At 37.6% G+C, this 22517-nt stretch overlaps 4 protein-coding genes across 4 annotated transcripts; 2 read left to right on the top strand and 2 right to left on the bottom strand.

Annotated features, from left to right (window-relative positions):
• Window positions 1–474: 474 nt before the first annotated feature.
• LOC135721539 (proteinase-activated receptor 3) lies at window positions 475–4021 on the bottom strand. The gene is made up of 2 exons (XM_065243846.2): window positions 3829–4021; window positions 475–2267 (listed from the first exon to the last, which is right to left on the bottom strand). Exons 1-2 carry the CDS (start codon window positions 3890–3892, stop codon window positions 1192–1194), a joined length of 1140 nt encoding a protein of 379 aa, XP_065099918.1. The 5' UTR covers window positions 3893–4021; the 3' UTR covers window positions 475–1191.
• A 4433-nt stretch (window positions 4022–8454) lies between these two features.
• Window positions 8455–13725, top strand: wdr38 (WD repeat domain 38). Its single transcript, XM_065244260.2, has 8 exons — window positions 8455–8895; window positions 9194–9314; window positions 12265–12479; window positions 12807–12887; window positions 12986–13108; window positions 13177–13329; window positions 13411–13458; window positions 13537–13725. The coding sequence occupies exons 1-8, from the start codon at window positions 8827–8829 to the stop codon at window positions 13657–13659; spliced, it is 933 nt and encodes a 310-aa protein (XP_065100332.1). The 5' UTR covers window positions 8455–8826; the 3' UTR covers window positions 13660–13725.
• A 3463-nt stretch (window positions 13726–17188) lies between these two features.
• Window positions 17189–19890, bottom strand: rpl35 (ribosomal protein L35). Its single transcript, XM_065243847.1, has 4 exons — window positions 19784–19890; window positions 19124–19260; window positions 18641–18722; window positions 17189–17392 (listed from the first exon to the last, which is right to left on the bottom strand). Exons 1-4 carry the CDS (start codon window positions 19784–19786, stop codon window positions 17243–17245), a joined length of 372 nt encoding a protein of 123 aa, XP_065099919.1. The 5' UTR covers window positions 19787–19890; the 3' UTR covers window positions 17189–17242.
• Window positions 19891–20225: 335 nt separating this feature from the next.
• uqcr10 (ubiquinol-cytochrome c reductase, complex III subunit X) lies at window positions 20226–21340 on the top strand. The gene is made up of 2 exons (XM_065244261.2): window positions 20226–20411; window positions 21005–21340. Exons 1-2 carry the CDS (start codon window positions 20271–20273, stop codon window positions 21053–21055), a joined length of 192 nt encoding a protein of 63 aa, XP_065100333.1. The 5' UTR covers window positions 20226–20270; the 3' UTR covers window positions 21056–21340.
• The last annotated feature ends 1177 nt before the right edge of the window (window positions 21341–22517 follow it).

Genomic DNA, 22517 nt, shown 5'->3' with positions numbered 1-22517 from the left:
TGATAAACATAATCATATATTTGGTTTCTTCTTTGTGTCCAAATTCTTAAATACTTCCGCTTATAAAAACCATGACAATAACAGACTTTGTATTTCCTCTCAGGCAAAAACTGTACACTGAGACGACACAGGTAATAAACACAAATTAAGGAAACAATAAAAAAGGAAGCAATAAACAAAGTATAAGGAAGACAAATAAAAGACAAATAAATCTGACTAAACAGTTGACGCATTATTTTTTATTGCAATAGTTTAGTCTTTTGACCTTTACCTATTATAACGTAAAATAAAGATCATCTTTTGTCTACCCATGATGCAGTGAGTGCATATCCAGACGAGATAAAGGAAATATAAAAAAATTGTTGTTAGACATAAGTCATAGTAGCCAGAAAACCCCATTACACATTAACAGACAGACATAAGTCAGGAAAGACTGTATGACACAGTTGTATAAAAATACCAGACAAGTGAAACTTTTGATTTATTATTTGCTTTAATGACTATATTAATACTGTAATTTACATTTACATAAGGTTACAGTAAATATATCATGATTTTCACAAAGCATTTAGATTTCTATACAAAAGCGTGTACAGTTAAGCTTTACCTTGGTCAACAAGGCTTTAAATAACACTTCCCTGTTCACAAACAGACACACACACAAACAGACACACACACATACACAAATTCTGAACACAGTCCAGGCCGTTTATTACACTCATTTCTGTCTAACGCATTCAAATGTCTCTCCATTTGTATTCAGTATAAAGGGAGCCGGGTTCTGTCCAACCGATTCAAGCCAAAATATATTAGTCTTCATTGTCCTTGTGCCAGTAAATACAGTACACTTAGTTTCTAGAATAGGAATACCGTTCGTATTCAGAATCAAAATCAAAACCAAAAAACATTTACATGCATACATTTTGGCCTACACTTTTATTCAAAGCATCTTACAGTGCATTACAATTTATTTTTATCAGTATGTGTGTTCCCTGGGTTCAAGCCCATGACCTTTTACGCTGCTAACGCAATGCTCAACTGAGCTATAAAGGAGCAAAACAACTTTTTGATTAAGATTTAAGGTCGACACTAAATCAAAAACTGACCCAAATTATTTTCCTAAGACACATTTCTGGTCTTTTTATTCATAAGTGCACGTTAATACTAAAACTTTCATAACATTTTATATTTTTAAGCAGAAATGCTATGTGCACGACCCTTGCGCGTAAGAAAATAGCGCTTCGGCCCAACAGTCCTGGACATGATTGCGAACAGAAACGGGTCGAGAGCGCTGTGAAGGCAACACAAGCACACAGCCACACTAAAATAGATGTAGAAATTCTCATCAGTGCTTGTAGACAGCAGCACATAATGCACAAAATTAAAACAGCTGCTCGGGCCGAAGCAAACGATGAAGATGATGAAGTTAAAAGTGCTTGCTCGGATGTACAGAGCCCAGTCCCGGTGCGAGCGATTAAGATGCCAGACTATAGAAGTGTAGCATGCTACCGTCAACACCAAGGGCAGGAAGAAGCCCAAACAAGTAAGGCCAAGATTATAGTAGACGAGCCATTGATAGGCATCTAAGTTGCCCGGAAGAACATCATGGCACGTGATGATATCCAGATGGACTATGCGGTAGCTCTGTTTGACTAGGAGCTCTGGAAGGATGGCGATGATAAATACGACCCAAATGGTCAAGCAACACGACACAGTGAATGTCCGCTTTGGCAGGCTCTTGTAGAGAAAGGGGTGAACCACACCTAGGTAGCGTTTAATGCTAATGCAAGCTAGCGTATACGTTGAGCAATAGAGGTTGCCATAGAAACAGGCGGTAGTGATGCGACAGGCGGTTTCGCCGAATATCCAATGGTTGCCGTTGAGGTGATAATGCGCCTTCAACAAGAGGCTTAGCAACAGCAGCAGGTCAGACACTGCTAAGCTACAGTACAAAATGGCGGATGAAATTGTTCTCACTTTGGCTCCAAGAGCAACCAAAATTGCAATATTGGCGGGAATCCCAACGAGGATGGCAATGATGTAGATAGTTGGGATGAACCACCGGCTCACAGGACCATTGAGGTACGTTGCAGTGTTGTTGCTACGCAACTCCATTTCTATATAACCCACGGCGAAGGTGCGGACACGCGTGTGTGGTTCTGTTCGGTTGGCAGGAAGAGGAATGTTAACTGGGATAGCGTTTCCTTGAAAGGTCCTCGGTCTGGCGCTATCAGTGACGTTGCGCTTGGTTTTCCGGGCCCTCTTTCCTGTGGATGGGGACAGAGAAGTTTTCAGTTTAGAAAAAATGCTTGGTTATTTTTAAACCAGCATTGGGTCAGAAAGAGACGAAACCAAACTGTTGGGTTGCAAATTAACCATGCTGGGTTGTTTTAACCCATTGTTGGGTCGAATATAAACATTTACCTAATGGCTGGATTTGTCCATTTTTGAAATAACCAGTGCTGGGCAGTGACTTCTTTTTTCGAGGGCACACAATGCAAAGCTCGTCACAATATGTATTTAGCCCTTCATGTATGTGGCTCGTCATGTCAAATTATATGTTCGCTGTGTCATGTAAACTTATGTGCATCACATGACATGTCAAAATACACTGCAAAAAATGATTATCAAGAAAAAAAATTCTTAGTATTTTTGTCTTGTTTTCAGTAAAAATATCTAAAAGTTCTTAAATTGATATGCTTTTTCTTGATGAGCAAAACGACCTAAGAAAATAAGTCTAGTTTTTAGATCAAAAATAACAAATTTAAGTGATTTTGTGCATAAAACAAGCAAAAAAATCTGCCAATGGGGTAAGCAATTTTTCTTGAATTTAGTGTTTAAGAAAAATTTTCAAGATTTTTTTGCTTGTTTTATGCACAAAGTCAATTAAATTTGATATTTTTGGTCTAAAAACTAGACTTATTTTTTTAGGTAATTTTGCTCAACAAGAAAAAGCATCTTAATTTAAGAATTTTTAGATATTTTTACTGAAAACAAGACAAAAATATTAAGTAAGAAAGTCATTTTTTGCAGTGTGGTGAGTATTTTGTGAACGTGAGCGTCTCCTTTATCATAAACCCATTTGTCACGTATTTTTGAAACGAGCAGGCATGACGTGACGCATGATGCACATGGTTCACATGACACTGCGAAAACATATTTTGAATTTGTGCCTCTCGGAAGAGAAGTCACCAGCCGCCACTGAAAATCACCCATCATTTTTAGCATATGTGTGCTTTAATATAGTTGTTAAATTGTTTTTATAACATTTTTAATATTTATAAATAAAAACATTTAAAAAATCACAGTTTAACAGTTAATAAAAAACTTTTACGTACACAGATATGCACAGGGGTACGGTCTAAAAAAAATGCTGGGATGTTTTCAACACATGGTTGGATAAAATATGCACAAACCCAACCAATAGATATAGAAAATGTCCATATTTGATTTAACTAAGCTAAAACAACCCAGCATAGGTTGAGCATAACTTAAACACATTAGTTGGGTTTATCCACATCTTACCCAACAATGGGGAAACAGCCCAGCATTTTACAGTGAACTTTTCTTAAATAATTCAATAATCATTACTGTTCATTTTTTCTTCAGTTTTCAAAAATATCACATAGTCTATGCATTCTTTTTTTTTATATGATACATTTTCTTTAAGTAATTTTTATAGCAAAAATGATTTTATGTAGCAAACTTAATGCTTGTTTTAGTCTGTTTGCAATGTAGTAATTAATCGTTTATTACACAAATATGTCGTTGTAAAGGAAGTTTTGGGGTAACTAAAGAAAAATATAGTAAACAAATCAATTCTCTTACCTTTAGCTTGGGTCGCATACAGAAGAAGAAAAGTGATCAAAAATAAAAGAAAAATCTTCCCCATAACTTCTGCTTTAGTTGAGTTTAGTCTTTAAAAAACGAGCGGTTTAATCTGAGCAGTTTTCTCTCGGTGTGTCTGGAATGCAAACGAGTGCTAACCCGACACACACGCGCTCGGACTGCAACTCTCTCTCTCTCTCTCTCTCTCTCTCTCTCTCTCTCTCTCTCTCTCTTCCTCTCTCTCTCATGTATGTGACGTTCCATGGCAATGACATCATCCTTGTCACCACTTCCGCCGATGAACCCCATAACAATAAAGTGTAATCTGTTTGATTGTTATGTCTAGTTCTGTCTAGTCTAAAATAAAATAAAAAATCCTGTCATTTTTTACGCATTATTTGTCATTATATAAGCTTGGGTTCAACCCCATATGGTTCTATTTTATCGAGGGAGCACAAAAGCAGATGTTTTTAAGTGTTTCACATTCAACATGCACAGAAAGAATGTACTGCCCTGGGGTTATGAAGCTCCAAAAAGTAGAAAAAAGGAACAATAAATAATATCTTGATTAAGTTTAAAGAGATTTGAGAGCTTTGTGTGAAGAACATTTTAATTAACTTTTGCCCACAAACACAGATCTCAGCATTTATTTGTCAGCATATTCAACAATACTGCATTGTGTTTGGCATCCAAGATCATTCATTTCTCTTGAGACACAATTAAAGAATATCAAGTCGTGTATTTTTGTTACCGGTTTCACAAGTTTATATTTGCGTACAGTGGTGTGAAAAGTGTTGCCGCCCTGCCTGACAAAGTGAAGTAGACCTAAAGATCCTCAAAAGCTAGCCATCACGACGAGATCCAAAGGTATTCAGAAACAAATGACAAAGAAAGTTATTGAGATCTATCAGTCTGGAAAAGATTAGAAAGCCTTGAATTGCGAAAACAGCAGTGGTGAATCTTTCCAGGAGTGGCTGGACGACCAAAATTACCGCACGAGTGCACCGTCGACTTATCCAAGAGGTCACAAAAGACCCCACAACAACATCTAAAGAACTGCAGGCCTCACTTACCTCAGTTAAAGGCGGGGTGCATGATCCCCGAAAGCCAATATTGATATTTGTTCATGACCTCAAGTTGAAGCGAACCTGGGTTCTGCAGGACAATGATTCAAAACACACCAGCAAGTCCACCTCTGAATGGCTGAAGAAAAACGAAATGAAGGCCTTATAGTGGCCTTGTCAAAGTTCTAACCTAAATCCAATTGAGATGCTGTGGGATGACCTTAAAAATGTGTTTCATGCCCGAAACCCCTCTTATGTGGCTGAATTACAACAATTCTGCAAAGATAAGTGGATCAAAATTCCTCCACAGACTCATTGAAAACGCTTGATTGCAGTTGTTGCTGCTAAGGGTCGCCCAACCAGTTATTAGGTTTAGGGGGCAAACACTTTTTTACACAGGGCCATGTAGTTTTGGATTTTGTTTTCCCTTCATAATACAAACCTTTATTTAAAAACTGCATGTTGTGTTTCCTTGTGTAATCGTTGACTAATATTTAAATTACTTTGGTGATTTGAAACTTTAAAGTGTGACAAATAATCAAAAACAGAAATCTGTATGGGGGCCAACACCTTTTCACACCACTGTATATTCATGCAGCAGGTGGTTTAATTCCAATTGACTATTTATTGAAATAAATAAAACAAATCAGAATTAGTTGCCCTCCTACTACAAATAAAAAACATAAACTGCAGTTTCAGGATATACCCTGTCTGTCTGCTTCTTCAAAGTGATGTCCTGCTGTCATAATTTTCCATTCATGAAAGATTCACAACAATGTAAAGGAAATGTCTGTTTGTCAGAGATAACAGAAGTGTGAAGGTGACATGCAGTGAGTAACACTAAGAGAAGTAGACTAAATGACAACTATATCAATATGAATGCATCTATGTTCACTTTACAGTATTTCTCTGTAAAATGGTTTCACATTGTGGTTATTGTGTGAACTATTAACATCATGCATGATGTTGTGATGCTGAGAGCAGTTCAAATATCAAAAATGACGAATAAGATAAAAGGGAGGGTTGGATTTCGTTTTTAAACACCCCCACATATCCACACACGCACAAAAATTCTGGTTTCCATGTTTTGTTGGAACATTCCATAGACGTAATGCATTTTATACTCTACAAACTGTACATTTACAAACCTAACCCTTCCCCTAACCCCAACCATCACTTTCTGCTACTTCACATTTTCTAGAAACATCATTCTGTTTGATTTATAAGCTTGTTTCCTCATGGGGACCCCACAAGGTCATAAAAATACTGTTACTCCTATTTTTGTGTGTGTACACACACGTCAAAAAAATCTCAAAAGTTTGACTTCCTCTGAAGCAGTCGCTCAACACTGTATAAAATTCTTTATTGTTTTTAAGTAAACAAAAATGCCCATAATTTTCATAGTTTATAAAATAATATTAAAAGGTTTTTTTTAAAGATCATTACATTTTATTTTATTTATTTTATTGTCATGGAAGTGAAAATAAAAGCTGTATTACTAAATAAACTGTAATAAACTGTATTACAGTTGTTCTCATTTGCTTTGGTACATTTCTCAAATCATCCTCGACATTTGTTAAACAGTAAGTGCATTTCTCAAAACAATTCGCACAAATAGCAAAACAACATGGATTACCTGCAAAAGCCAAAATCCTTAGTTCATCTCTCAAAATTAAATATCTGTGTCAATGTCAGTGGCAAATCATTGTCTGGATAAATCAAATTGCTTAGTCATGTTGTCAATATAACAGTTTACCGAGGGATGTTCTGATGTAAACTATGGTTAAAGTTTTGATGACAATTATTGTAAATTGTAGGTTACACGGTGGGAGTTTGATTGCAAGAGACTGGACAAGATTCATATTTACGCTTTGAATGTTTGTACTGTAATTTGTTGACAGACCATGTCATTGCGATACAGAAAGAAAAAGCACTGCATAGCACAAAGAAAAAAGTAGAAATGTGAAAATAGGACAATCTCCTTATAGGGAAAACTGTACATGCAGTGCTATAGGAATTCCAATGCAGTTTTCCGTTCCTGTCTGTTAGAAAAAGTCAAGATGCACCTGGGAATAATTGACCAATTCAGGACAGATTTAGAAAAAATGTCTAATGGAAATGTATAGAAATATTCTTGACGTATATTTTTCAAGTAAAGACTTTTACTCTGAACTAATGCCTATAAATGTTGTGGGCGGTGAGACTATTCAACAGAGACCAATACATTTTGATCAACATGACATAAGATAACTTATAATGTAGGAAACAGCAGAAAATTTTACATAATTATTTGCATGGATGTACCAAAGCATTTGCAACTTCATCAAAGAAATTAGAAACTGCTTTTTTGATGTGCACACGTGACACAATGATGTGAAGATTGAACAGGTAGTTTTAAAGGTGCAGTGTGTAAATTTTAGCAGCATCTAGTGGTGAGGTTGCGAATTGCAACCAACGGCTCAGTCCACTGCTCACTCCTCTCTTTTGAAACGCATAGAGAAGCTACGGTAGCTGTCACCCGAAAAATATCTCCTCGTCGGAGACAACTTAGTAAAAAAAGTTTGTCCGTTAAGGGCTTCTGTAGAAACAAGGGTATCACAAAATGGCGACTTCCACGTAATGGGACCCTTGGTGTATGTAGATAAAAACGTCTCATTCTAAGGTAATAAAAACATAACGGTTCATTATAGAAAGGTCTTTATACACCCCTGGTAATATAGTTTTGTATATTATTTTGCATTTCTGTCAAGAGATCCTTCTAAAAATTACACACTGCACCTTTAAGAATTTCAATTCTGATTTGAGGAAATGCGACTGTATTTTTAACTCCTATAATGTAATGAATATTTTTATGTTTTTCCTCTTTTAAGGGTTGAGAAACTATGTATTGTAATGATAGTCATTCATTTGTTTTTATATGAGCTAACCTGTTTACTTTATCCCTAACCCATCTTTAGTAGTTGATGTTACGAATGACTTATGTCTACACAATATGACTCATAAACAAAATTAGCATGTGCACAAACTGTGGTAAACGCAATTTCTATTTTGCTTTGTAAACCGTCTGGTTTTCTATCAAATGGTGAAAATATTGTTGTTTCTGCATAAAAATGTGAACATGCAAATGTGACAAACATCCATCTATCGCTGTGAAGATCAAGCAAACAACCTACAGTACTAAACTTCCTGCTGTTAAGAGTAAACATCTAGATGAGAACCTGCGTCAGTTCCTCTCTGTGAGACTGAAACGCAGATGTTTTATCTTAGCAGCAGGTCAGAACAAATCCAGCCATGGAGAATTTCGACCTGGGGGTGTGGTTTACATTTTACTGGAAAAAGTGTGACACATGAGTATTTCTGAAGGGTCACATGGTATACATATATGAACAAAAGTTCGTTGTGTACTTATGACACACATGGGCATGGGTGCACAGACATGCATCTGATACATTTAGCAGTTAGGTGTAAACAACATCCCTTTGATGTTATTTATTTTTAGCCTATGCAAAAAAATAAGACTAAATAAAGAAGATCCTAGCATATTTTTGCTTATGTGCTTAAAATCCTAACTGTTGTGTATATAATCCTGGCATTTGAAATGGGGTAATTATATGTTCCATATTTATTATAAAATATTATTATAACATAAAGTCATTTAGTTTAAAACAATGGCACAGGCAGTGAGCACTCAAGCTGATCTTGTTAATGTCTTTGCAAAGTTAATGACTCTCTAAACTAGAGAAGAAACTCAAGAGAGACCGTCACTGTGGATACAGTAACACTCACACAACCCAAACAAACCCAACTGAAACTCAAACCATTGCGACTATACATCTCATCTAAAGTGTAAAATACATTTACAGTTGTCGAGTTTTTATATTTATTTAGACTTTTTGATGTTGTTGAGATGTTGCATTCACGCGCGTAAGGAGGAATGTGGCGCCATCGTGCGGAGAAGTTCAGCGTTTCCAACGTCAGATATTTCTCCAGACACAAAGGAGAGGTTGGTAAACTTAGATTTAATTTTTTTTCATATACTATATATCAGATATGTATGTATTTATATTAACAATTGTTTTACAACAAATGAAACAATCGAAACAAAATCATGGCTACCACAGATTTTGCTACAGAAACTGTTGAATCGGTTTGTAATACCATGTTTTTTATGTTAATCAATACACCAAGAAACATAGTGACTACACTTTTACTATAGTAAAACGATGGCTGATTTTCGTAAGGTTTGTCTGTTACATTTTGTCTATATAATTATTTAATAACATAATTAAAAACATTATCAGGTGAACTGCTGCGCGTTCTCTCCTGACTGTCGGACTTTGCTCACCTGTTGTGATGATGGCAGATTGTATCTGTGGGACGCAAAGAGCGCCAAACTCATGAAAACTGTTAGTGGACACACAGGTGAAAATAAATCACAACATCCATCTATCATCTATCTGTCCTTTCGTCCATCTGTTTGTTTGTGTTTTTTTCTGTGTAGCTGTCTGTCTGTCATTCCTCCATTCGCCTGTCTGTCTGTCTATCTATCTATCTATCTATCTATCTATCTATCTATCTATCTATCTATCTATCAGTCCATCTGTCTGTCTGTCTGTCTATCTATCAATTTATCTATTAGTCCATCTATCCGTCCATCTGCATGTCTATCTATTTATTAGATCTGTCTATTGGCCTGTCTGTCTGTCTGTCTATTGGCCATGTCTGTCAGTACGTTCAACCATCCGTTGATCCGTCCATTTGGCCGTCTGTCTGTCTATCTATCTATCAGTTCATCTATCCGTCTGTCTGTCTGTTTGTCTATTAGATCTGTCTATTGGCCTGTCTGTCAGTACGTTCAACCACCTGTTGATCCGTCCATTTGGCCCGTCTGTCTGTCTGTCTGTCTATCTATCTATCTATTTAGTAGATCTGTCTATTGGCCTGTCTGTCTGTCTATTGGCCTGTCTGTCAGTACGTTCAACCATCCGTTGATCTGTCCATTTGAGTGTCTGTCTGTCTGCCAATCTATCTATCAGTCCATCTATCCGTCCGTCTGTCTGTCTGTATGTCTATCAATCTATCTATTAGATCTGTCTATTGGCCTGTCTGTCTCTCTGTCTATTGGCCTGTCTGTCAGTATGTTCAACCATCCGTTGATCTGTCCATTTGGCCCGTCTGTCTGTTTGTCTGTCTGTCTGTCTGTCTATCTATCTATTTAGTAAATCTATCTATTGGCCTGTCTTTCTGTCTGTCTGTCTGTCTGTCTATTGGCCTGTCTGTCAGTACGTTCAACCATCTGTTGATCCGTCTATTTGGCTGTCTGTCTGTCTATCTATCTATTTAGTAGATATGTCTATTTGTCTGTCTGTCTGTCTGTTGGCCTGTCTGTCAGTACTTTCAACCATCCGTTGATCCATCCATTTGGCTGTCTTTCTGTCTATCTATCTATCCATTCAGTGAATCTGTCTATTGGCCTGTCTGTCTGTCTATTGGCCTGTCTGTCAGTACGTTCAACCATCCGTTTATCCGTCCATTTGGCCCGCCTGTCTGTCTGTCTGTCTGTCTATCTATCTATTTAGTAAATCTATCTATTGGCCTGTCTTTCTGTCTGTCTATCTGTCTATTGGCCTGTCTGTCAGTACGTTCAACCATCCGTTGATCTGTCTATTTGGCTGTCTGTCTGTCTATCTATCTATTTAGTAGATATGTCTATTGGTCTGTCTGTCTGTCTATTGGCCTGTCTGTCTGTCTTTTGGCCTGTCTGTCAGTACGTTCAACCATCTGTTGATCCATCCATTTGGCTGTCTGTCTGTCTATCTATACATTCAGTGAATCTGTCTATTCGCCTGTGTGTCAGTCCATTCATCCATCTGTGGATCCATCCATTTGGCCATCTGTCTGTCTATCTATCAGTCCATCCATTCAGTGGATCTGTCTATTGGCCTGTCTGTCAGTACGTTCAACCACCTGTTGATCCGTCCATTTGGCCCGTCTGTCTGTCTGTCTATCTATCTATCTATTTAGTAGATCTGTCTATTGGCCTGTCCTTCTGTCCATTGGCCTGTCTGTTTGTTTATTGGCCTGTCTGTCAGTACGTTCAACCATCCGTTGATCTGTCCATTTGGCTGTCTGTCTGTCTATCTATCTATCCATTCAGTGAATATGTCTATTGGCCTGTCTGTCTGTCTATTGACCTGTCTGTCTGTCTGTCTGTTGGCCTGTCTGTCAGTACGTTCAACCATCCGTTGATCCATCCATTTGGCTGTCTTTCTGTCTATCTATCTATCCATTCAGTGAATCTGTCTATTGGCCTGTCTGTCTGTCTATTGGCCTGTCTGTCAATACGTTCAACCATCCGTTTATCCGTCCATTTGGCCCGTCTGTCTGTCTATCTATCTATTTAGTAAATCTATCTATTGGCCTGTCTTTCTGTCTGTCTATCTGTTGGCCTGTCTTTTGGCCTGTCTGTCAGTACGTTCAACCATCTGTTGATCCATCCATTTGGCTGGCTGTCTGTCTATCTATACATTCAGTGAATCTGTCTATTCGCCTGTCTGTCAGTCCATTCATCCATCTGTGGATCCATCCATTTGGCCATCTGTCTGTCTATCTATCAGTCCATCCATTCAGTGGATCTGTCTATTGGCCTGTCTGTCATTACGTTCAACCATCCGTTTATCCGTCCATTTGGCCCGTCTGTCTGTCTGTCTATCTATCTATTTAGTAAATCTATCTATTGGCCTGTCTTTCTGTCTGTCTATCTGTTGGCCTGTCTTTTGGCCTGTCTGTCAGTACGTTCAACCATCTGTTGATCCATCCATTTTGGCTGGCTGTCTGTCTATCTATACATTCAGTGAATCTGTCTATTCGCCTGTCTGTCAGTCCATTCATCCATCTGTGGATCCATCCATTTGGCCATCTGTCTGTCTATCTATCAGTCCATCCATTCAGTGGATCTGTCTATTGGCCTGTCTGTCAGTCCGTTCATCCATCCGTGGATTCATCCGTTTGGCCGTCTGTCTGTCTATGTATCTCACCTTTTTTGTGTTTTATCTGTTCATCCACTTGTCCATCCATCTATCTGTTTTTTTCTGTTTACAAATCCGTCTGTTTGCCCATCTATCTGTCTGTGAATCTACCTATCTGTCAGGGTACCAAACAACTTTTGTTTATGTTCATCTCTCTATCTGTCTATGTCTCTCACTTTTTTGTTTTTGTCCATCTGTTTGTCTTTCTATGTTTTTGCGCACCAAATTCCTTTTGTGTGCTTATATCCGCCTGCCTGTCCGTCCACTCATCCATCCTTTCTGTCTGGCAAACATCTGTTTGTTTAGTGTGTTTGTAATGTTTTTGTTATGCATTACTCACACAGGTCCAGTGAAATGCTGTGTTTTCTCCACTGATGGTCAGCTGTTTGCGAGTGCGTCTCATGACTGTACTGTCCGACTCTGGCGCAGTGTGGGTGCAGAATGTGTTTGTGTGATGTCGGCTCACAGTCGCAGTGTAGATACAGTGAGCTTCAGTCCAGACGGCCTGTGGTTGGTGTCAGGTGGATGGGACACCAGGGCACTGATCTGGAGCGTTCAGGTGAGAACCAAACACCACCTTTTAAACCAGCTGAATCAGGAAACAAATCATAAAACTCTTCGCTTTGAAAGCAGGAACATGGATAAAAATTTAATCAAATGATTCCTTATGTAGTAACAGGTGTCTTTCACCACAACAACTGATGAATGTAGCACTACCACATTATTTACTGTAATCCATATCCATTTTCCGAACCTTCTTGTCCTATCCCAACATCTTTGGCCACATGCAAAGCACACCCTGGATAGATGGCCAGTACACCGCAGGGCAATTTTATTGTTATGTTGATAGCTTAATGTTTATGTGTTTCATTGTTTGATATTTCAGTCTGGTGAGAAGGTTCAGGAGTTGCGGGGTCACACTGCAGCTGTCCAGAGCAGTGCATTCTCATCAGATTCACAATGGGTGGTACGACTCACATACTCACTGTGTGTGTGCGTGTGTGTAGATGATGTGTTTTGATCCATTCAGTATGACGTGCAAGAACTGTTTCTCTTTTGGTTCAGGCCACAGGTTCATGGGATCACTCAGTAAGAGTATGGGGACTACATGATGATAAAGATGTTGTGACATTGCACGGTCACCTTGGAAATGTGGCCTGTCTCTGTTTTTCGGTCACTGGGATGCTGGTGAGCTCATCAGAGATCGTTTATGATAGTGTGGTTTGGTATTTGGTATATGCATGTGTGTGTTTCAGGCCTCAGGTTCATGGGATGGAACGGTGCGCGTGTGGTTGCCGCAGCAACAGACGTGTCTGTATGTTTTAGGAGGACGTGAGCGTGTATGGGTCAGGAGTCTGGCTTTCTCCAGAGACGGGCTGGCTTTAGCATCCACCGCTGAGGGTGACATGGTATAAACAAACCCACATACTCTCTCAAACACACACAACCTATAGTAGCAATGCTTCATTTGTCAGTCGTTTCTTTATCAGGTGAGGATCTGGGATATGGCTAATGGAAACTGTCTTAAGTTGTTACAGGTATGAATCTTTTGACTTAAAAATGATCATTGCAATATTGAAAAAGCTGTATGGTATGACATATTACATGTGTTTTAGGGACATAAGGACTCAGCATACGGGTGTGCGTTCACCCCTAATGGAGAACTTCTCACCAGCGGTTCTGACCAGCTGGATGTAGAAGAGGAACAGAAGAACATAAAGGAGATAAGCAAGAAATGAAGAAGATAAAGACTGGCTTTCAGCCCAGCTGAATAAAACAACAACAATAACTGTACATAGTTTAACTACTTACAGTTTTTCTCCATTGGTTTGGCTCATTTCTTGAAACAGAAATTACATTCTCAAAACTCTAAGATAATTTGGCAAAACAGTCTTACAGTTCAGCTCAAGACTATAGCTTGCTTGCAAAAGCTCATATATTTCCCAAAACTGTTCACTCATGCTTCAAAACTAAATTCCTTTCCCATATAAAGAGTCAATGCCACAAAAATGGCAAATATCCTTTCAACTGCTTTGCCTCATTTCTTGAAACAGACCGGACGTTCTTAACACTCTTGGTGCTTTTGTCAAAATAAAGTGGATGGTTCGGCACAACACCATGGTTCACCTGCAAAAGCTCATACCTCTCCCAAAATAGTTCACTCATGTGTCAAAACTAAATATCCTTCTCATTTTAACAGTCAGTGCCCCCAAAATGCATCGTCCCTTTGGCATTGTGTAAGCACTGCAAGTCGAAATGTTTAAATGTTTTGTCACTATGGCAGGGGACTATTGAAATATCTCTTATGTCCACTTTTCAGTCTTAGCCCTTTATTGACAATGGTTACTGTACTGTTTTTTGTCTAGCTAACAGAATACAATTTTGTATAAAACTGAAAAAAAAAATTATTTTAGGGAAGAGTAGCCTCCAAGGTTTGACACCACACATTGCACTCACACTGTCAAGGAAATTGTAACGACTTTTATTCACACACAAAGTAACTTCCATACCCCAGACCAAAATAAAATATATAAAGCATAATATACTCTAATATAAACACAAAAAACAATGAAAATTATATGCAGCCTGCTGTAAATAATGCGAAGGTTTCAGAACTAACATTTCTTCACTGGTCGCTGTCATCACCCTTCCTCTCCTGGCCACCATCCTCACCCTCCTGACCATCCACACGCTGCTGTCTGTCTGGCCACAGATTCTCATCCACATCACAGTGTATTATTCTCCCTTGCGATGCAACGTGGGAACAAAACAGCGTGCCTGTCGCAACCATCCCCTACACTGATCAACTGTAATATCCTAACACGCAGCGTTCATCATGGAGCAGGGACCTTTGATTTTGAGCCCTATGCTCATATATCTCCACCTCCTAGAGGAGAAAAACTCAATAGGATTGAGGAAAGGAGAGTAAGGTGGTAGGAACACCATGACCATCCTTGGATGAGCAGTGAACCAGTCCCTGATTAGCAGGCCACTGTAGAAATTCACATTGTCCCATACAATGGCATATTGTGGTAGGTGAGGCCCGACGAGACCTTTCTCATTTTGAGGGATCAAATCAAAATGAAGGCGGTCCAAGAAGATGAGGAGCATCTGTGTATAGTATGGGCCAAGACTGGGGATGTGAGTGGCCACACCATTCTCAGATATGGCATAGTAATATTGCCCCCTCACTGGCCTCGGACATCCACCGTGGCCCGGTGGGCAATAATTTTATGGCCATGTCTTCGGCCCTTGGCCAGGTTGAAGCCAGCTTCATCCACAAACATGAGGATGTGAGGGGCCTCGTTTCCTTCCAATGCCATTATTCTCTACAAAAGCGTAAACTCCTACTTTGTTAGTCAAGTTTTAGTTTTACCTGACTGTCAATTGCTGTAATAAATTTATCAAATGTTCAAAGCATTCATATATGTTATTCATGGTATTATGTTCTTGACTAATTTTGCCAATTGAACAGACTATTGTGCATGTGATGACTTATACAATGAAATGACGCTGACACGTTTTGGAGTGAACAACCATTAGACTGAGAATCAACCAATCAGTTTAGATCAACAAGATCTATTCACTTGGAAATTGTGCTAAATGTAGGCTACCTGTACTTAATCAGTTGCAAAGATGTACTGAGCTATTGAGACATCTACTTAGACATTTGCAATTTGATGAAATGAATGAGAAATTCAATTCTGTTGTGAACACTTGCCAAGTGGTTTGGAGGTTTGTCCATGTTGTTTTGAGAATGTAATTTCTGTTTCAAGAAATGAGCCAAACCAATGGAGAAAAACTGTAATAGTTGAGTTATAGACCCATGATCTACACAGACTCCGTAAATGTTATAATTGTGTAGACATTCACATTTTTTTACAATTAAGTTCAAAATATGTGTTTTAATTGCTACTGGACTGTACACTTCAGTCTGTATGAAATGTGCTGATACAAATAAAAGTTGTCAGAAAATAACTTTTTTTAGAAACAGCTGGCCTGTGCTACAAAACTACACTTATGAGTATTGTCTAACATCACAATAATGCGAATCAAATGCCAAATACACAAAACATTTCATTAACACTATTTTTCACTTTTGGAACCTTAAATATAAACCTTCCAGGAGCAAAGCATTATTCCTTTTGCTTTATAAATGTAAGTTACATTTAGGTTTTATATCGTCTTTAAACTTGTCAGATTGCATACATTTTTTGTAGGGTTGTTACGGTATGAGATTTCCACGGTATGATAATCGTCTCAGAAACTATAACGGTTTGGCGGTATTGAACAATTATTATTATAATCATTAGCTACAATGACCCTTGAATTAATAAAAATCAGATAGGGGGTTTGGGTTGAACATATGGTTTATTATGTCAAACTTTTTGGAAAAAAAACACTTTTGAAAAAAATAAACTTTGATTCTTAATTTATTACTATTTTTTAAAAAAATTTTTTTAATAAAATAATGAAATACTTATTAAATTATCTCAGAGCTGCTCTGGATATATTAATTTGTTCACATTGTCATATAGTGAGTAATAGTGAGTGAGTGTAGTTTTATAGTATTATATATTATTTTATAGTAATACTATAGTTTTATAGTATTATATATCAACTATAATCATCTTAAATTGATCTGTAATATAAACCACTTAAATGGGCTTTAGTGTCTCCTTTTTCAGCCACTCTTCATCCACATTTCTTGCAAACTGGATATCCATCTTTGAGAAAAACCCTGCATTTGTTTTTCCCAAAACTGTGTATAAGCAAATGTTTACGGTATGATAATCGTGAAAGTTAATATCATGGTATACCATCCGCCATACTGTTACAACCCTAATTTTTGTATACTTTTTGGGCAATATCTGCCTTTATTGATACACGGCATGTAAGGAGAGGACAGGGGTACGGGATCACCAAAGACTTCGAGCTAGGATTCAAACTCAGGTCGCCAAAAGTGCTTCTGCACCATAAAAGTTGATTTACTGCCAGATACACAATTGGCTCCAACAGATTGTATGCATTTAAGATGCTTATACAAACGTCTAATCCAAATACCTTTAAAGGTTAATAACAGTAGGTGGACATTTTAGAGAACTCATGTGAACACATCTGATGGTTTTTGTTAAGACTAATAACAGCTAAATGACTTCTGTAATAGCAGGTACAAACCTTTAAATTCATTTAGATAGATTAGGTTAACCATATGCTAACATCTTATATCATAAAATACAATCAGCTTGAGACAGACACAGAGAGAGGTCGTTTTAACTCCAGGGTGTGGTGTTTATTTTCAGTGAAAAACAGTACAGCCGCTTATGCCTTGACAGCGAATTTGCGAATGGTGTAGAGGCGGGACTTCCTCTGCATCTTCTTGGTCATCAGGGTGGTCTCATGTTTTGTGAGCTGACGACGGATGGCGCGGGTCTTCCTGGGCCTCAGGTCCAAAGGCTTGTACTTCTTTCCCTGATTAAGAAATAACAGCCAACAGAAACAACAGATCAAAGAAATGATTTGTCAAAACATGACAAAAAAAGAAAAACAAAAGCCTATTTAGAGATGAAAAATCAAGTAACATTAGACTAAACAGGCAAGTAAAAACATTATTGCAGTCACTAAAAATTATTTTTGTCATACAGTTAATCACCATGCAGACAACAAAATATCAAAAGACAGGATATGAATTGTCAGCTACCTACAGCAGATGAACGTCATTTTAAGACACGGCTGCAGGTAGTTGAAATTTCTATAGCAAGAGAATATTCACACTGTCTCCATTTCAGGAGGAGGAGTGCTGGGTGATCTTCTTGCAGGAAGTTAATAGTTGTTATCACTAGATGCATTTACATTACTCATCAAATGCGCAAATCGACAACTTAAATTATTTTTACACCAAGGTGGTTTTTCAGGCAATTCTCAAAGTCTCAAAACTGCAATGGACACAGTTTTTGCATTTACAGGTCTCATGACATGTGTAGAAGTCACATGGATAATCTCAAATATGGTTCGGTATGTTTTGTTTGAGGATGAGACAAAAGAGGTGTTCAACTTCATGTGGTGCCGTCACAAGAACTGACAAGTGCATGCATCAAAATACAACGAGAAGCGATTTGGGAGTCGACTGCTCTGTATGCTTTCTAGTCGCTCTTGAGATTTTGATGTCACCCCTATGTCAGTCTGCACTGCACCGTATGAAGTCAAACACACCTGTTGCAAACTTGTGTTTTAAATGTCAATTTCGCAAGCGAACAAAATTAGGTTTTAAGCAAGAAATACACTTACGTTTTGTGATGCAAATTTTGTCTTCAGAATAACACGTACGCACAGCCCCACCAGATTTTTGTAACCGTGCATACTTTTTACACATGCGCGTACAGGAGAATGTAATATGTAGCCCAGGAGATGCATTGCATTTTGTGTCGAATAATCTATGCACGTAAAAAAACCTATACTCAGCTGGGCTTCAGTCGCATAACATCGGTTAATGGAAATTGTCATTCTGAATTTTTTTTTAAATGTTGACAAAACTAAAGCTCCAGTTTTGAGCAAATCTTCAATGGAAATGAAGCTAATGTCTGCTCAATGCATAATGCATCAATAACAAAACTACTCGAAGAAATGCACATAAGAAATGTGTTGGAAAACTGATGAGCACAACTACACCAGCTAATACAGCTCTTAGCCATCTTCACAGTGTTTGTGTGTTAAACTGACCTTATAAAACTTCCTCAAATTCTCCTTCTGTGTCTGGTTGATAACTGTGAGGACTCTGGCGATAGACTTGCGGACAACTCGGCTGCAGAAAAACACACCAGTTAATAAACACTTTAAAACCTCTTATAACAGCATTACAGTCAACAGTCTCAGAGTGCAAAATTAAAAATAAGTAATACAATTTCATATAGTTGATAGAACGCAATTGAACTTTGCACTTCCATTATTTAAACATTGAACAGTGACAGGGATCAAGTCATTTAAGCAAAACCATTTGGATAAACACATCTGCCACATAAAACTAATGTGAAAACATACTAGTCGGAGATAAATGCAAGTACATAAACAGACTTAATCCTTGCAACGCTCATTATATCCATGTTGACATTAAACCATGAAGGATAATCCTAATACATTCAAGATCCATACTGCTGTACTATGGTAAACAGAGTAACAACATGGAGCCCTTCCAGCAGTACTCACATCTTTGAGAGTTTGGAGGCAGCTCCACCTGTAACCTTGGCAACGCGAAGTTGGGAAAGTTCAACTTTCAGATCATCGAGCTGTTTCAACAGCTCCTCCTTTTTCTTTCCTCGCAGGTCTCTGGCCTTGATCTTTGCCTAAACACAAATACAGTCACGTGTTACATAAGCAATAAGGATTCATATACAAAATGTATCGTGCTGCAGAACATCTTAGTAAAAGACTTAAATCCGAAACTACGTTTGTTTAAAAACACGAATTGTGCATTTGGTCCCATATAGTAAGAAGAAATATATTATGAATTACCAAGTGTCATGTCAATTTTAGCATTTAACTAACACAAACGTCCATGTCATCAAAAAAGTATAATAATTGCTTTCCATATATCTAAAACTTTATTTAAATATTAACTTAACATACATTTTAAATCACAGGCTAAGCTAACCGGCTAAAAAGCACAGACTTCACTGAGGCACTAGTACGCGTCAAGGGAACATTTCATCACTCAAAATTTACTTTATCTTGAGGTCATCGCTTAAAATATAGTGAACAATCAGTATCGCACATATCAATGTGTGTTTATAACAAAGTTTTAGAGTCATATAACATTTAAACAGACAGGATTGCTTTAGATTTATTCGGCTTCGGTAAACTCCTCACCATTTTGCTCGATGGCTGCCACAAGAAAGGAAGTTGGAGCGGTCACGTGGGAAAATCTACCGGGTTACGGACGGAACTAAATGCGTGATGGAGGGGTTTTGGGATCTTCCATTCCTTTCTTAAATAGGGGGTTTTAACAAGCATGATTGCTACGTTTTGTTCGTTAAAGTACCTTTGTTTTGTAACAATATTTAATGTAATTTGCAGTAAAGAGTGAAAACTTTACTGAGTTGCTAATTGGGATTGCGATATCCTTTTACAAACCATTCATGGATAAAAAACTTTTTAAATGTATATTCCTTTATATAGTTTTTAAATATGTTAAATTTGCTTGCTTCCTCAAAATATGTATATTTAACTTCATTTAAAATGAATTGCCGTACTTAAATTAAATAATAAAAGATAAGAAGGATCTCCTCATTGGTCAAGGGGTTTGATAGACAGTTCCTTGCCCCGCCTCATTTTCCGGAAGACTCGTTCGACCATCATGGCGCTAGTAAAGAGTGTCTACAATCTGCTTTTCAGAAGAACATCAACTTTCGCCATAACTATCATGGTGGGAGCTGTTGTTTTTGAGAGGGCGTTTGACCAGGGTGGAGACGCAATATTTGACAACATAAATCGGGGGGTGAGTTGTATTTTTATTAGAATTAAGCTAATTTTACGGTGACCCACCGATAGGCTGACCTTGATTTAGCCTGCTAGCTAACCGGCAGAACTCAATGTTTAGTTGTATAATTAACATATTATCTGAGTAAAAAACTAATAGAGGGATTTGTAACACACTTTTGTAATGAACAAATGTAACAGACACGGTTTTATTAAGGTTGCACGATATATAAAACATTGAGTACACATACAATTTACTCGAAATAAAAAAATAATAATAATGTTTCCATAACTTTTTATTCAATGAGACCATCTTAAATAAAGATAACAAAACCCATTTATTTATTGCAAACGTTTAAGACTGGGGTTTATTAAAAGACAATGTGCTGCTACTATAAGTGGGAGGGTAAACGTAATACAAATTAACTTGCTATCAAATTTTTTTTGGGGGGGGGGGATAACTCATAATGACAAAGGTTAACTAGTAATACAACTGATATAAGAAATTAAGAAGAGCTGCAACATAGTTACACATAGTTTAGTACAATTTGTGTACATCTTTAATTCTCACACCTAACACAGTTTGGTTCAATGTTTTTTTCCTCTCTCTAGAAACTCTGGAAACACATCAAACACAACTATGAGCAGAAGAGTGAGGAATAAGTCTTGGATTTGATGCAGCTTCCGAAATGTTCATTCTACCATCATCCCATTTCCTGATGTGACCCATCTGGATCAGCCTCTGGTTTAGCTGTGTCTTACAGCGGATGTGTGATATCTCTTCCAGCTGGAATGGTCTGGGCACATGTACAGAGACTGACTAGTATTCCCAAATCCTGATAACATGTCACGTGACCACCGTTATTGTGTGAAATGTCACCTTTGTAATTTATGCGTTGATAACTTGATTTTCTGTGAATAAACCCAACAACCCACAGTTATTTAAAATGTGTTTTTTTTATGTGCAAAACGCATCGAGTTTATAGATGTACATTGGTAAAATGTAAATCAAATTAAATATGCATTTAAAGATATTACACAGCTATACATTCAAGCAAATCTGCTATGTGAAATGTAATGACCGGGGCCACCACGTGGTGTCACTAGAGCGCTTTGGAATGGTATTACGTAATCTTTTAACATCTTTGTTTTCACATTTCCTATAGGTATTATAAATTAAGTCTATAGTTGAATGCAGCTGATAAGTCAACTGCAAACATAGCCCTGGGTTCTGTGTTTTGCCAAATTTAAAATGCTTCCTCATTTAATGTTAATCTTTTTTTTTTTTTAGCTTGAACAGCGCTGTTAAACGAGTAAAACCAGCACATCCATTGTGGTTTTACAGTGGTCAAAAGAACATAAACCAACACCCATATTCAGAAAGACTTTATGGGGAGGGTTGCATTGTTTTTTAAGTACCACACTTTTTTAGTAACACACTTATGTGGCTATACACACAAATGCTGAGGTATTTGAGTCTCTGGTGAGCAACTTGATAAGTAATACAATACATTTTTCATGTAAACACATTGAGGTGGTGCAAAGTCATTTTTAAGGGTTTTATAACATAAAATAATGTATAAGACAAACCAGACAGCTACACAGAAACAACTGGTTGACAGAAAACTCAACCATACCAATATTTCCCGGTCTCCAACCAGAAAAGAAATTAAGAAAGGTGTTTGGTTCCAGGGACACTGTTCAATATTGCATTGACTTTGAAACATAATGCTGGTTAGGTCAACCTTAGTACAGGACGTCATGGATTTAAACAGAGATTAGTTTGGCCTCCCAAAACAGAAATCTGATATTACTGTATTTAAAAGTGTGATTAAATATATTTCAATACATTAGATTTGTGTGGGGGACAGAAACACATTTCAGTATATCTGGCAGATGAGTAAACATTTATACTCATTCACAACTTTTATTGACAGTGTTCATATTGTAAAATCATTACCTTTATTGTCATGCTACAATGGCCTGGACAGTATTATTCACATTCAAGATTGTATTGCTTTTTTAGTAGGAAAATAGTCTTTTTACTTGCTGGAAAAGATGCCAAACTATTGAAATAAGTGCTTATAGGAGGCTGAAAGTTTTCGCAGTCACAGGTTATACTAAA

The sequence above is a fragment of the Paramisgurnus dabryanus genome, chromosome 18, assembly GCF_030506205.2.
Source record: "Paramisgurnus dabryanus chromosome 18, PD_genome_1.1, whole genome shotgun sequence".
Classification (NCBI taxonomy): Eukaryota; Metazoa; Chordata; class Actinopteri; order Cypriniformes; family Cobitidae; genus Paramisgurnus; species Paramisgurnus dabryanus.
This window is presented reverse-complemented; position numbering and strand designations above follow the sequence as displayed.